Source organism: Paroedura picta, chromosome 16 (assembly GCF_049243985.1).
Source record: "Paroedura picta isolate Pp20150507F chromosome 16, Ppicta_v3.0, whole genome shotgun sequence".
NCBI lineage: Eukaryota > Metazoa > Chordata > Lepidosauria > Squamata > Gekkonidae > Paroedura > Paroedura picta.
Window position 1 is genome coordinate 29,096,560 of NC_135384.1, and position 15,757 is coordinate 29,112,316.

Genomic DNA, 15,757 nt, shown 5'->3' on the forward strand with positions numbered 1-15,757 from the left:
CCAAGTCTCTTTGTCTTCACGGAAGTGGCGCTGGCCCGGCCGCGCCTGACTTCTCTGGCCCCCAAAAGCGACTCGCCACTGGATGTGACCAGTGTTAGGCTGGGCTAATAGGATAAAAATGAAAACAGGTGCTTTAGGTCTTGTAGAGCAATGGGAGGTGGGCTCTAGCAATGTCAGCGGGCGGGCCAACTTCCCCGCTAGGCTGTGAACCCCTCAGGAACTCTGATTGGGAGTCCCTGCCCTGCATAAAGATCCTGACATGCAAGTTGTGTTTACTTTTAGAGGATTTTTATCCTGGCTTTTGCCCTGGGATCTGAGGCCTACCAGGCGTACCAGACCTGTCTGAGAGGTCCGACCCTCAGCCTCCTTTTTGGCTGCCTTTAAAATATCTGCCAGGGCCCCAGTTCTTTTGAGCTTACGGGCAACTGGGGGATTTGGCCGCAGGGTGGAGGGCACAAGAGGCAATGGTTCTGGAGCGCAGGGGAGGGGAGGGGGTGACTTTTAAAACATCCACTGCGAAATAATAAAACCAGCACAGGTACGAGCTGTCCCTGAAGGATGGAGCAGACAGACCGAAAGAGGGCATCCCGGGTTTATAGATCATTTGGCTTGCTTAGTATTCAAAATGCCACAGGGCTTTGCCTGGCTTACTGTTCAATATTTAATTTCTTGATACGTAGAATATATATATATAACGTGTGTTACATTCTCTTCCCCCCCCCTCCCGGGGTGGGGAGGAAATATCACTTGACATCAGAGGAATTGGAAAGAGAAAAAGGAAGAAAAGGGGAAAAAAGCCTTAACACAAGCTAAATTGAATGAAGAGCCAAAAAGGTTACAAAGGACTGCGTGTCCATGCCCAAGAATTCTATTAGTCGTGTTTTAACATTAAATATTGACAGAGACACGGAAATATGCATGTGTTTATTACAAAGTGAAATTTTAAAAGACATATTGGCCCTGGGGGCAGCCTCAATTAAGAGCCTGATTGTACGGTGACCAGCGGAAATGACTCATGTATTTCGGCCTGCTGGCCTTCCTCTGTGGTCAAAGACATAATCTTGCAACGCAACCCTCATTTCCTATCAGAAATATTTTGATGAAGATCGTCTGCTACCCAAGCGGTCTCATTCTCCATGGGTTGCTACCATGGTCAGCGACACTTTGCTGTTGCCATGCCTCAGTCGCGTATATTTCACCCTTGGTCAGAAAAATCCATTGCAGCCAGGAGCCTATCATGATGGCATAGACCCAGGGCGGCCAAACAGGCAGGGGCTCATGGGAATTGTAGTCCCCCTGGAAAGCCCCAGTTTGGCCACCCCTGGAATATAACAATTCTTGTTCCCCCTTTGATGTTCTCTGATCGCTGCAGGTAAAGCCCCGTCCCAGAGGGATGATGCTCCTGCCCCCCTCCCTGAGCCCTGAGGATAACAGTTGTTTGGGGCTGAGAGAGCTCTGAGAGAACTAGGACTGGCCCCAGGTCACCCAGCTGGCAGCCTGCAGAGGAGGAGTGGGGAATCAAGTCCAGCATTTCAGATTAGAGGCTGCTGCTCAACCACGGCACCAAGCCAGTTTTCAAGAAGGGCTGTGCCTTTTACTACCCAAGTGGCTGACAATCACCTTCCCGTCTCCCCCCGTGAGGCGGGTGGGGCTGGGTAAGTCCTGAGAGAACTGTGACTGGTCAACCAGCCGGCTCCGTTGTGGAACAGGGGCGAGGAATCAAACCCAGCTCTCCAGATTAGAGGCAGCGTGCTGGCTGTGCCCGCGCATCTGCCATCAGCAACGACCGCTCGCCTAGTTGGTGCTCGTGCGCCCGCTGGGCAGAACAAGATCCTGTTGTGTCTCGGCAAGAACTGTGGCTCAACTCTGCTTTAACCCACCCGCCCCTTGCCGGCTTCTGCACATTCAGCCACATGGGCAGCCAGAGCTCAAGGGTTTAACCGTCAGCTTGTGCTAGCTGGGGGGGGGCGATCCCCCCCAAAAATCCCCCTGTCTGTGTGGGCTCCACCCCCACATCTCTCTGCTCTATTATCCAGCTGGCAGCATTAAATGGTAATTTGTTTCTCAGCATCAGCCGGGCGAGCACTGCAGAGAGCTGCAGACGTCCATTAAGGATGGCCACTTTCACATTTCTCTTTCTGTCGTCAACGGGAAACAGAAGCGTGCATTAGACGGAGACAGAGGTGCAGCTTGGCCAGCCGGGCTTTTCTATCCCATCTCCCTGCCCTTTTGGCTCTGCGCTTTTGAACACTCAGCACCCTTCTCTCTTCAGTTTGCGTCGTCGGTAGGAAAGGTGGGAGCCTGTATGTGAGATTTGTGTGCGCCACAGTAGAGGAATTCGTCAGTGTGCCGAATTCAGCTTCCTGAGCATCTCTGCATTCATTCAAAAAAAAACCCTACCAAGTTTCTAGTCCTTATGGTGGTGACCAGGTGTTTGAATAGGGAAGCAGTGCTCGCTTGAGTGAAGGAAGCTGGGATTTCAGTTTCCTTTTCCTCCCTCAGTAAAACAAGCTGGAATCGATATTTGAGTCCAGGGGCACCTTGAAGACCCACGAAGTTTTACTCAAATTCAGATTGAGAATACCTTTATTGGCCTAAAGTTTTATTCAAGGTATAAGCTTTCCTGGGCATGCACACTTCTTCAGATATAGTGGAATGGGAATGACCAGTCCTTCCCCATGTTTCCCCCTGGAATTAAGCCCGAACAAACGCGGACCCTATAAACTGACCTTGTTCCTGTTTGGTCTGTGTGTCTGTTAAGCATCTTCCTTTTCAAGATTTGTGTGCAAATTTGCCTCTGCAGATATATTCAAGCTACCCAACTTTCTGAAAATATTTGTCTTTATTGGCATAGAGATGTAGAGCTGGACGATAGCCCCAAGGGCCAGGGTCATCTAGTCCAACCCCGGGCAAATTCACAGCTATCCTCGGCAAACACACTCCTCCAGTGACCCCCACTCTATGCCCATCGGCAGCTGCCTCGTCCCATTGTTCTTTCGCTGGCCACTCCACCCCCAGGAGCAGGGAGAAGAGTTCTGTGCAAGCCAGAAGCTTGCTTACCAAAGTCTTTCTTCTCCTGGCCACAAGGGGGGGTGAGCCACTCAGCCTGGGTCTGCAGAAGGCACCTGCAAGAATTCTGCAGATTGTGCCTGTCCTCCTGCCTGTCCCCTCACCCTTGCCCCTGCCAGACCACTCTGGCAATATCTTGGTGTGTCCCCAGGGAGGGACTCCTCTTCCTCCTGCTCTTTGCAAGTGACCCGCCCCCCTTACTCCTGGCTTCAACCGGCTTGAGCCCTCATGAACACCAGGGAGCCGTGGACTTATGCCACACTCCAGTGGGGGGCTGCCTGCATAGTAGCACCCCTCTGCTGGTTGCCAACTCTGGGCAGGGGGATTCCTGGAGATTTGGAGATGGACCGTGGGGGGGGGGGGAAGGGAGCTCAGCAGAGTACAGTGATGTCCGGACCACCCTTCCGAGGAGCTGGATGCTCCTGGGGGACTCATCTCGGGAGCCGGGAAACCGGTTGACCCCAGGTGCGAAACAGGCGGCTGGACCTTGCCTGGTCCGATCCAGCAGGGCCTTAGGAAGGCCTCGGCATCTGTGCCCCGCTTGGGAGCTGGCCCCCGGCTGAGACGGGACGCTGGCCTGGCCTGGCCTGGCGTGGGGGGTCCCTCCCTGGTCGGATCCGGGGGGCTCTTCGATTCCTCGCTGTAGCCCGGAGAGGAGCCGCCATCCGGGGCGTGTGGGACCCCCGTCGCCCCCGGGAGGCTGGCATGGCTGCTCCAGGAGCGGCGCTCTGCCTTGGGCATGGCGGGCGAGGAGCCCGGGGGGCTGGCTGGCGGGGCTGGGTAGGGCGCGGGGCTGGGCGCAGGGGGCGCGCTCTCCGTGGCCAGGGACAGCCCGGACGCCGGGCCCAGCGCGCGCGCCTCCCGCACCCAGCTGAGCGCCCAGAGGCGAGGAGGAGGAGGAGGAGGAGGAGGAGGAAGAGGAGGAGGAGTGGCGGCCGCCCCCCCCTTGCCCCAGCCCCAGCCCCAGCCCGAGCCCGAGCCCGGGGCCTGCGTGGCGAGCTGCCTTGGCCGCTTCCTCTTCGGGGCGAGGCGGCCTTTTCCCCGGGAGCGCCTGGGCGGGCGGGCGGGAGGCGCGGCGCGGAGGAGTCACCTTGACTGCGGGCCGCCCTGGCCCCGATCCCGATGCGCCGCCGGCCGCGCCGCCCCCCACGTGCCGCCCCGCCGAAGCAGCCGCTGCAGCCAGAGGAGGAGGAGGAGGAGGAGGAGGCCGCCTCGTGGCGGTGGTCGCCGCCCCCCGCCCGCCCGCCTCCCGCCCTCTCCCGCCCGGGGCGCTCACCATGGGCCACGCGGCCAGCAGCAGCCTGGAGACGGCGTCTCCGGCCAAGGAGCCCCGCGGCCCGCCGCCCGCCCTCGCCCCCCCAGCCGCCCAAGCCGCCGCCGCCGCCGCCAGCTCGCCGCTGCCCCCCAAGCCGCCCGCCGCCCCCAAGCAGCCCATGCCCGACGCCGGGCAGCTCGAGGAGCGCTTCGCCCACGTCCTGGTAAGCCCCGCCGGGGGGGAGGCAGGGAAGGGGCTGGGGCAACGTCTCCAGAGGAAGGGCCCTCCCTCCCCACCCCACCCCACCCCACCCCGGGGCCCACCAGCCCCCCCCCCCCAATGCCCCTTGGGAGGGTTCCCTGGGCTGGTCTTGCCCTTCCACAGCCCTCCTGCATCGGAGGCGGCAAGACCAAGCAGCCCCTGCCCACCCTATGGCCCCGCAGCCCCCTTTCTCCTGCCCTCTGGTGCTTCGGCGGTTTGGCCAAAGCTGCTGCAAGCTTTGCTGGGTGCTGCGACCAGCCCCGGGGGGGGGGGGGGAGGGAGGGGGAGGGGCCCCGGTGGACCCCCACCCGTGGCCCTCAGGTCGGCAGGTGCATTGCGCTGGGAGAGCTCCCAGTTTCCTGGGAAAGCTGGCTGAGAACAAGTGGGACGAGGGGAGGGAGGAGGACTTTGCTTCCTCCTGATTCCCTGAGTAGAGGATTTAGTATCCTATGGCAGAGTTCCCCACGGGAAGCCTAGAATAATACAAAATACATCATCCCAATGTGGGCACAACAGTCATGCGGGCTGTTTGGGTGGTCCCCCGAACATTGATATTGAAGTTTTTGATCCACGCAGTTGTAGCTGGGGAGGGGACAAAGAGCTCTGCCACATCTCCCTGGGAAGCACAATGTTCACGTTCCTGGGACCGATGGAAAATAGCTTGGTGGGCTGCCCCACAAGTGCATTCAGGACCCGGTCTTTTGCCCCATTTAAAAAACAAGTCTCCACAACTGCCATTCGTATTCTATTAGCTGTCTTCTGTGGTCTGTGTTTAGCAGGTTATGGGTACCAGGTGGGGCTGATTCTATCCCCGCTTGCAATTAATCATTCCCTAGATTGGAATTCTGTGAGGGCAGGATTCGTGCAGAGTTTATTGCTGGGCGTCAGGATTTCTTCCTAGATAGGCCCGTGTTAGCCATGGGTTTGTAGAGAGACATCTCTCTGTTTTTGGTGATTTTTCAATGTTCACAAAGAAGAGCCTCTCGCCTTCCGAGATGCGGGGAAGTGATGTGGCCCAATGAAGGGAGGAGTGTCCTTTGACCTTCTCCCCCAAGAGCCAGCTGGGGTTCGTGGCTAGGAGTGCAGACTTCTAATCTGGCAAACTGGGTTTGATTCCTCCCCATGCAGCCAGCTGGGTGACCTTGGGCTTCTCACTGCCTTGATACAGCTGTTCTGACCTCTGTCACAGGGTGTCTGTTGTGGGGAGAGGAAAGGGAAGGTAATTGGAAGCCACTTTGAAGCTCCTTCGGGTAGGGAAAAGCGGCATATAAGAAACAACTCTTCTTCTTCAGTAATATCTGGGCTCACTCAGCCTCACCTCCCTCGCAGGGTGTCTGTTGTGGGGAGAGGAAAGGGAAGCCCCTTTGAGACTCCTTTGGATAGAGAAAAGCAGCATATAAGAACCAACTCTTCTTCTTCTTCAGTAATATCTGGGCTCACTCAGCCTCCACTCCCTCAAAGGGAGTATGTTGTGGGGAGAGGAAAGGGAAGCCACTTTGAGCCTCCTTCGGGTAGAGAAAAGCAGCATATAAGAACCAACTCTTCTTCTCCTTCAGTAATATCTGGGCTCACTCAGCCTCCCCTCCCTCACAGGGTGTCTGTTGTGGGGAGAGGAAAGGGAAGCCCCTTTGAGACTCCTTTGGATAGAGAAAAGCGGCATATAAGAACCGACACGCCTTCTTCTACTACTCCTGTTAGGCTGGCCAGGGTGCTTAGATGTTACCCCCCTCCATGAACACATGCATGAAGGCACCCAACTCGTTCAGAGCTTTGAGGGCCACCATGTCTAATGACCAAATGGAGACTGGCCACAGCCGGTTTGCCAGGAGAGCAGGCAGAAGTTCCCAGGTTCAATCCTTGGCAGCATCTCCAGGTAAAAGGACCAGGGAGCAGGTGTTGCAAAAGACCCCTGCCTCAGACCCTGGAGAGCCTGCTGCAACCTGAGTAGACAAATACCGGCATTGATGGACCGATTCAGTAGAAGGTAGCCTCCCCTGTCAAAAAACTCAAGAGGTGTCTTTGGGACACTCACTGCTTCTTTGCCTCTCCCACCTCGCAGGGATGTGGGTCTATGTGGACTCAACCGCGGACCTGTTGATCATTACTCCGATAAACAGTTATCTAGTGTTCTTAACACTGTTGTACGTTATCCTATTTTGTTCTGATGTAGAACAAGTTCAGCGTATTGTTTACATTCTACGTAAACCGCCCTGAGCCTCAGGGGTGAATTAATGAAAGAATGAATGAACGAACGAATGAACAGATAAATAAATGTTCTGCAGGTAATAGTGACAAGAGAGGACCAAGGACTGTTGCCTGAGCTCCCTCAGAGGAAGTGTGAGATTAAAAATATATTAGGGGACCCCACGTGGGCCCAAAGCTGAAGTGGTGGTTTCTCTGGGTTCAGTTAGGTGGGGCAGAGGGGTGGGATTGAACACTCAACATAGAATCACGTGGGTTGGTTACATTGCAAAAATAATTTATTTTTAAACCACATCCCTGCATCTGTTTTTAAAAAAAGGTCTGATCATTCACACTTTGGGTAGCGTTAAAGAAAACACGGCCCTTCTGAGATCTTGGCCCTTGCTGGAGCAGGGAGGGATGTGAGCAAGGGGGGGGGGAGAGAGATGGGGACGGACGGACGACAGCCTCGAAGATGCTTCAAAACCAGGCCGGGCAGAGAGACAAGCATCTCTAATTAAACTGCAGAAGACTGGGCTGAGGAGCTACAAGAAGACTCGCCAAAGACAGAAAGGACCCTATTCAAGGGATACTTTTGACCAGGGGTAGTCAAACTGCGGCCCTCCAGATGTCCATGGACTACAATTCCCATGAGCCCCTGCCAGGGGCTCATGGGAATTGTAGTCCATGGACATCTGGAGGGCCGCAGTTTTGACTACCCCTGCTTTTGACTGTCGATGTACTGGGTGCTACAGGGTGGGCTTAAGATAGGCGTGTGTGGATTGGACTTGCAGGATGCAGGATGGAGTTCGTCAACACCTCTGGCCTTCTAAGTAGCATCCCTGGGCCCTTCTGCTACTCATTTCCAGCCCATAGGCGAGGAGAATGTGTTAGGAACCAGACAGCTGTGGGATTTGCTGCTTGGGAGATTGTAGGGGGTGCCCCAGGCTCAAGAGAGACCTTCCGGTAGGAGGAGGGGCTGTAGGGTTATAACGCCTCCACTGGTGCCAGGTTGTTCTGACCGAGCGGTGATATCAGGGCTCTCTCAGCCTGCCCTCCCTCACAGGGTGTCTGTGGTGGGGAGAGGAAAGGGAAGGCTTTGAGACTCCTTTGGGTAGAGAAAAGCGGCATCTAAGAGCCAGCTCTTCTTCTTCTTCTGGCCCCTTCTGTGAGTCTCCTCGCCCCGACAGTCTGTCTCCCGGCTGCCCCCAGGCCTGTCGGCCTTGTCTACGGGAACTCTGCATGGCTCCTAGAAGCCAGGAACCACTTGGCTGTCAGGTGCAGCCGTGGCCAGCCCCAAGCCTGGCATCCGTAGCCTGTTGGGAGAGAGCTGCGGCTCACTCAGTGTCCTTGGCAGGTGCTGGGCTGGAAAATAGCAAACGCCTTTTCCTCGCTGAAACCAGTGCTGGAAAATCCCTCGCCCAGCGCTGCCAGCAGCATCCCGGATGCAAGCTCACCTTTGTTGCCAGAAGCGCTTGTGAGAATTTTAGCCCTTTGAGTGGCAGATGGTTTCCCTTTTTGGCTCACGACCTTCCGACAGCTTTTCAGGCTCCTCCAGCTCCTGGCTCTGTGCTTTCCCTTCATGGGATTATTCAAGTGTGGCTCCCAAGGTTTTCCTCAGCTGTGCTGTTATGGACTATTGAGAGCCAGTGCGATTAAGAGCTCAGGGCTAGATGCCAGGAGACCCAGGTTCGAATCCCAGTTGTGCCATGAAAGCTCTGGCTCTCTCAGCCTCACCTACCTTGCAGGGGTGTTGTGAGGGTCAAATGGAGGAGAGGAGAACGATATGTGCTGCTTTGGACCCCCATCGGGGAGAAACCCTGAGGACAAATGAATAAAATAAAATGAACACCAAGGACTTCTGCGCCTCTGCGAGATCTAAGCCGGCCAGGACTGAATTGGGTCTCCACGCACTGCAATTGCCTTCATCACATTTTGATTTAAATTTCTTTTTTTAAGAATGAGGTTAATCTTCTGGGGGGGGGAGGGAATCGACAAGTCTTGAATAGCAGTTAATTTCACGGTGCAAAAAGCAGAGCTTAAAGCTCTGAGAAACAGATGTCCAAATTCTGCACCAAGGGAGGAAAATATAGTCTCTATAAAATAAAAAAAAATTGAGTCTCAAGTATTATCTTGCAGTAGTTTGACTCTGCTGCTTCTCAAGCCCTCTCTTTAGCACGGAGGGCTGCAGAGCGTAGGGGATCCTTCTCTGCAGTCAGTGGAATTTTCTTCTGCCGGCCCTCTGGCCCTGGAGATTTCACCCAGAGGTGGCCAGGCCATTTCAAGCATACCTTTGGCACCAGGAGAATCAGGACACCTCCTTTCAGAAAGGAAACTGTTCTAAGATGAGTCACTCTGCTTCTGCCAGCTTGGCCACTCTGTGGTTAGAAGACTCTTTATGGGGACGCCGTACCAGGTGCCGTCCACTTACCATCTGCCTAAATCCACAGAATCAGCCTTTCTGTCCGAGGGCTCTCTAGCCTCTGCTTAAAAACTTCCAAGGAAGGAGACCCCGCCACCTCCTGAGGAAGCCTGTTCCACTGAGGAACCACTCTAACTGTCAGGAGCCTCTTCCGGATGTGTAGCTGAAGTCCAGTGGCACCTTAAAGACTAACTCGCAACATTCATTCTAGAACAGAGGTGGACCCCAACGGCACCTTTAAGACCCACCACGTTTTATTCAAGGTGTAATTTGTGGGCTTCCCACACCAAAGCTTACACCTTGAACAAAGCTTTCTTCTGCTGCTCCAGACCAACCCGGCTACGCGCTCAAATTTCAAATCCATTCCAGCCCTCCACTTTGTCAGATACTTTGGTCCGTACGCCCTTTCGGTTGATGCTTTGGTGTTTTCAGCTGAAAAGGAGTGGGGGGAAATGTTACGAAGAGCGGTTAGCTTACGAGAAAAGCTTACTCAGAAAAGACTAAACGGTTACTCTGAGGAGGCCCGAGGGTTGTTAGAAAGAGAAGGAGTAGCAAAGGAAGTTGCCCTTGGCTGGTTTCCTGCAGAGGAGGGAAATTCGGGCTTGATATGAACTGCTCTAGCCCTGACTGAAGTCAGAACTTACAAACTAATCCTAAAATGAGAATTTACGGTCGTAGGCCCATTCCACACACAGGATAATGCACTTTGAATGTGCTTTTTGCAACTGGATTTTCCTGTGTGGAACAGGAAACTCTCCGTATAAAGTGCATTATCTGACGTGTGCGGACGTGACAGACATCCGGTTGCCCACATCCCCCCATCCAGCATCCTTTGAGGAACGGCAGAGTGGAAATGTGTTTTCGTGGTATTTGCCAACCGTCCACTTAGAGTATTTCTCCCGGAGAAGAAAGAAATGAATCCTCTGGGCCATTTCGAAGCATCTGAAACGGAGATGGACCAAGGGACGTTTGTGTAGTGTGATGCCCCCAGCAATAATGCTGTGCATCATTCCCCTGGCAGAATTCCTGGACCTTGAAATTTGTACGTGGCTGTTAACTGCCCCTCCTGATAGTTAAATGGAGATTTCATGTCCGGCGGCCTCTGAATGTTGGAGAACAGGGAGAAACAGGGGAGAGCTTCACACCCCGTCTGTGGACTCCCCAAAGATTCCCTGGGGAACTGGATGCTGGAGGAGGTAGACTTGAAGTCTTTCCAAACCCTTCCTGTATGTCCAGCAAACTCTCTGTGACTCTGTGCTGCGCTGGTTGAATTTGTGGCTACCAAGGAGGCGTGTTTGGGTGCCTGCGTGGGGAGGACTTGTTGTCTTTCTGTAAGCGTGAGACTGCTTGAAAATGAAACTCCGTTCTCTCTCATAAATATTTATTTTCCTAAGGGCACATCATAGTCCCAGGTCTAGAAAACCCAGGATTCCAATGCTCTCTTGGAGTTTCTGTGAACTTTAAAAAACGATCCCCTTTTTATGTTGTGACTTTTTCTAGACGCACGGAGAAGGTGGGCATTCTTGGTTCCCAGGTGTAACATAAGGAGCCACAGTATATCCGAAGTCCAAAAACTTAGCCACCTAGCTGTGGGGGTACCCTCTCAATGGAAGCCTTGCTGATTCTTCCTCCCCAAATTCCTGGCACTGAGAATTGGCCTGTGTTTTTGTCTGAGGATTGCGTGCGGATAAGTCTACGTTAGACGTGAACCCAAGAGTAGTATCTTCAAATGCAATGGTTCTGGCGTTGTTGTTGTTGTTGTTTTGTGTAATGCCTGCTGGCTTTCCTTCGGGCTGTCTTTTGAGCCTTTGTCGTTCTCCAAATCAATATCTACCCTTCTAGGTAATGAACTATTTACGGACGTCTGGAGGCGTTTCGTTCCAGGAATGGAAAATCCGGACGGCGATTGGCCCTTTGAACGTTTAGGGATCGAATGCGAGAGGGAAGCGACTGGGAGGGAATTCCTTTTCTGTGCAACTCTTAAAAGGCCACGTTTTTTTCTCCGCTCGATTTGGCAACGGTGCTGTTTTGAATGTTATCTGAACTCAGTGCTCTGCCTTTTCTTTTCCCCATTCCAGCAGCTTGGGAAATTCCTTGACGCTTGGGGGTCATACTTGGGGGGAGATGGAGTTTGAGGAGGGAGCTGACCAGGGATGGGATACCATAGAGCAAGGGTGGCCAAAGTGTGGCTCTCCAGATGTCCATGGACTACAATTCCCATGAGCCCCTTCTGGGGCTCATGGGAATTGTAGTCCATGGACATCTGGAGAGCCACACTTTGGCTACCACTGCCCCATAGGTACCCTCCAATGACTCTGTTTCTTCCAAGAGAGCTGACCTTTGTCACCTGTGGAGTAATTCTTGTTGTTTCTTCAATCCAGCCGAGGACCAAACTTGAGGTCCGAGGCAGGATCAGAAGCCTGTGATGTAACCGACCAATGAGTGGCTAGATCAGATCTGCTGGATCCGGTCAGTTTAAAGCGAATCTGACCAATAGCTCGCCCGGGCAGGAAGATCTGTTGTGGGGCTTTTGCATCTAAGCTGGGGCTTTGGTTCTTGTCCTGCCATGTTGGGGTCACAGTAAGGAGCTGATTGAACTCCCGTCGTCCCGGTCTCTGAGCCCACGGATGTTACGCTCTGGACCCCGCCTGGCGGCTGGCAGCCATCTCTTCCCATCGCCCCAGGCGACGGTTCTTCAAGGCTGAGCTGAGAGAGCAAGCCAAGAAGACGGCCTTGTAATATTCGGGTCTGCAAACTGTGTAAAAGGACACCAAGGAGGCTGGAATGTGAGCAAACACCTTTATTGAACACAGTGTGGCTGCAATACCTGTCAAAAATGGCTGCCGTCCCTGCAAGATTTCCACTCTGCAAGATTTCCTCAAGATTTCTCCGCACTTAGGGTCCTGCTCCAGCCCGCTTCCTCCTGTCATTTCAGTCCCCTCCCCAAATTCTTCTCAGTAGTGCATTCTGGTGAGCAGGAGCGTCAAAAGACCCCTAGCCCACCTGCCAAGAGGCTTCCCAGGACTCTGCAAGAGAGAGCCACAACGCTTATCACACCAAATGAGACAGCTGCACAGGTAGGGACGCCGGCTGAGGTGTCCAGAATCCCTGGAAATTTCAAGCTGCTACCTGGGGAGAGCAGAATTCGAGGAGCGAAGGGAGCTTCGCACGGATGTTATGCTGTCAGTCTGTCCTCTGAAGCTGCCACCAGCAAAACTGACCTCTGTAGTCTGGAAAAAAGTTCTAATTTTGGCCGAGCCCCTGTCCCCACTTGGACATGGGCCTAGTTCCAGATATACGTATTCACAGACAGGGTCGCCAGCTCCGGGTTGGGGAAGACCTGGAGACTTTGGGCGTGGGGGCTGCAGGGAGCAGGATTTGGGGAGAGGAGGGGCTTTGATGCCTTCGAGTCCACCTTCTAAGCAGCTCTGTTGCCTGGAGGTGAGGTGTCATTCGGAAGGATGCCCACCTGGAGGCTGGCATCCCTGTTCTCAGAGGACAGACCTGTCTGTGACTGTTGGCTTGTGAGCCAAAAGGGGCTTTCCTCCATGCTGGCAGAAAAAAAGGAAACTTGAAGGCTGGGGAGGCACAAAGCCAAACCCCCCCCCCTTTCAAAACAGTGCTTGTTTCCTGTTGATGTGCACAGCAGGTTCACTGGCGGTTGCTTCGCTTCAGGCAGAGGCAGGGAGGGGGGAGGCGCAAGGGAAATTCAGTCACGTCTCCACGCAAACACACATATATATATGCCGATGCAAGCTGGCGCAATTTGGAGCACTACACAGGAAGGAAGCGACCTTCTCGGGCAGAAGTCAAAAACATGACAGCTCGCTGGTCGGGAAGGTGCCTGCAGAGAGGCCCCTGGCTACCCACCCACTCCTGGCCACCTTTTGTGGCCTTAATTTTCTGCACAACACAAGGGCCTCTGCCCTTCTTGAACCGATAAGCCAGTCCCGGGTATTTGTGGCAGCATTACAGTAATAAGGCAGCCCTTGGCAGAAGGTGGGTGAGGATCCGGATCCGGCCTTAGGCCCTCCCTTTCTTGAGCTGAGGGAAAGGCAAAGGGGATTACCTGCAAGGACAGGCAATAGGTCCGCGGCAGGCTGATCTCCACCTCTGTAACTTTTAGGCCAGGGGTAGTCAACCTGTGGTCCTCCAGATGTCCATGGACTGCAATTCCCATGAGCCCCTGCCAGCGTTTGCTGGCAGGGGCTCATGGGAATTGTAGTCCATGGACATCTGGAGCACCACAGGTTGACTACCCCTGTTTTAGGCCAAGATCCAGCGGGGTTTTGCCCTGAAAGGATAGCACAAATGAACACATATGGAACCGTCTTCTGCTGAATCAGACCCTTGGGCCATCAGTGTTTCAATTGGGGATGCCGGGGATTGAACCTGGGACCTTCTGCGTGCCAAGCAGATGTCCCGCCACTGAGCCACAGCCCCTGCCCGGACACTTCCAGACATCTCCTAGACCGCCCTCTGAACTTTGATTGGCTGTTCCTCCAAGGCTATAAACATGGATCTGTACGGTGGTCTGTCCCTGCCCCTACCAGCCCCCAGTGGCCACCGCTATGGCCAAAAGGAGAAAAATGACCATAAAGAATGGCCATCAGGCAGTGGCGTGACATCACTTCCGGCAAAAACTTGGAGGCGTTGCTGTCCCATGGTAGGAATCACAGGAAACTGTGGTTTTAAATCTCTGTGGAAAATGTGGAGGTTTCCCGTGCTTGTTGAGAGGCATGACATCACTTCCGGGTTTCCCTTGGAAGTGATGTCACACAGCAGCCAATGGTCCCCCCCCACCCCCCTTCTCGCTCTCTTGGTGCCTTAAATTTTCACTTGTCACCTTGCCTAACAGCTTCAATCTCTGACTGACCCCCACCCATTCCTCTTTATTTCTGACTGCTAATTTTGTCGCAGGCACGCAGAAAACTCATGACTCCAAGTTTTAAGAGCGGTTTCACACCCAGCATTCCTGCTTCCTGTCTTCCCCGCACAGAATTTCATGCTCTTCTCTTCCTCTTGTGATTTCCCCACGAAGTAGAAACCCCAAACCAGGGACAGACTTGGAGGGCAGCCATCACCAGCAAAGACATTATGTCATTTCTGGAACATACTGGAAGCCCTACCATGCGCCGCTAGGAATTGCTGGGAATTCTATGGTAAAATAGGAATTCCTAGAGAGGACTGGTCTCACTTGGAGGTTTTCTGTGGAACTGATGTCATGCCACCATCCTAACTGGCCTCGCCCCACCCACCCTACCCCACCCCACACTCTGCAGAAAATGAGTGTCCAGCGGTGGGGAAATAGCTGCCTAACCGTGTGTGCGCATGCTCACAAGCCTTGTTCCTGGTTTGATCTCCAGATATGTGTGCCGTGACTCATGAAAGCTCATACTGAAATAAGCCTTGTTAGTTTTTAAGGTACCTCCGGAGTCGGTTGCAATGTCCACACATTCAGGGAGCTGACCCCCTCAGGGGTGGCCGGATGGAGGCTTCCCAAATGTCCATGAACTACAATTCCCATGAGCCCCTTATACCTCATAATAAAAAACAAATAACAAATATAAAGTATTAACATTAAAGTACAGGGCTATCACCATGCCACTATTAAAACAGCCCAAACATGGTTACTGCAGAGGGCCAACCTAAATAATACATTTTTGCGTGCCCGGCAGAAACTAAACAAGTCTGGAAGAAGAAGAGTTGAGTTTTAGACTTTATTTTTGACTCTCTGAGGGAGTCTCAAAGCGACTGACAATCGCCTTCCTTTCTTCTCCCCAACACAGACACCCTGTGAGGGAGAGGGAGCTGAGAGAGCTCAAAGATAATTGCTCTGTGAGAACAGCCCTAAGAGAACTGTGACTAGCCCAAGGTCACCTAGCTGGCTGCATGTGGAGAAGAATTGGGGAATCAAACCCAGTTGTCCAGATTAGAGGCTGCCACTCCTAACCGCTCCACCAAGCTGGCACAGGTCTCCTCCGAGAGTGTATTCCACAGGCTAGGGGCCATAACTGAGAAGGCCCTTCCCTTGGTGACAGCAAAGTGAACCATCCTGGGGCAGACACCTGCATGAAGCCCTTGGAATAAGAAGAGTTGGTTTTTATATGCCACTTTTCTCTACCTGAAGGAGGCTCAAAGCGGCTTACAATCCCCTTCCCTTTCCTCTCCCCACAACAGACACCCTGTGGGGTGGGTGAGGCTGAGAGAGCCCTGATATCACTCCTCGGTGAGAGCAGTTTTATCAGCACCGTGGTGAGCCCAAGGTCACCCAGCTGGCTGCATGGGGGGGAGCGCAGAATCGAACCCGGCATGCCAGATTAGAAGTCTGCACTCCTAACCACTCCACCAAACTGGCTAGTTACATGATGACTGAAGGGAGCGGTGGGGCTGTTTGTAATTGGAGAGGTGGCCTCGGTAGATTTTGCTATTCAGGCTCTCATTTGTATTTGCGGTCTGCTTTGGTATCTAAAATCTGTCAAAGGCCATCTTGATGCAGGAAGACTTAAATAAAGCCCACACCCACCTGCCCACATCCTCTCTCCGATTCTTGACATTTCCGACTCATC

General features: G+C 53.6%; 1 protein-coding gene across 6 annotated transcripts in view; it reads left to right on the top strand.

Annotated features, from left to right (window-relative positions):
- Positions 1 to 4,009: 4,009 nt before the first annotated feature.
- Positions 4,010 to 15,757, top strand: part of FMNL1 (formin like 1) — a 53,719-nt gene continuing 41,971 nt past the window's right edge. For 5 of the 6 annotated variants that reach the window (XM_077312939.1, XM_077312944.1, XM_077312940.1 and 2 more), the window contains exon 1: positions 4,010 to 4,547. In XM_077312939.1, coding sequence (XP_077169054.1) covers positions 4,347 to 4,547 — 201 coding nt within the window. In that variant the 5' untranslated portion in view covers positions 4,010 to 4,346. The remainder of the gene's footprint in view (positions 4,548 to 15,757) is intronic. The other variant, XM_077312938.1, reaches the window with a different exon arrangement.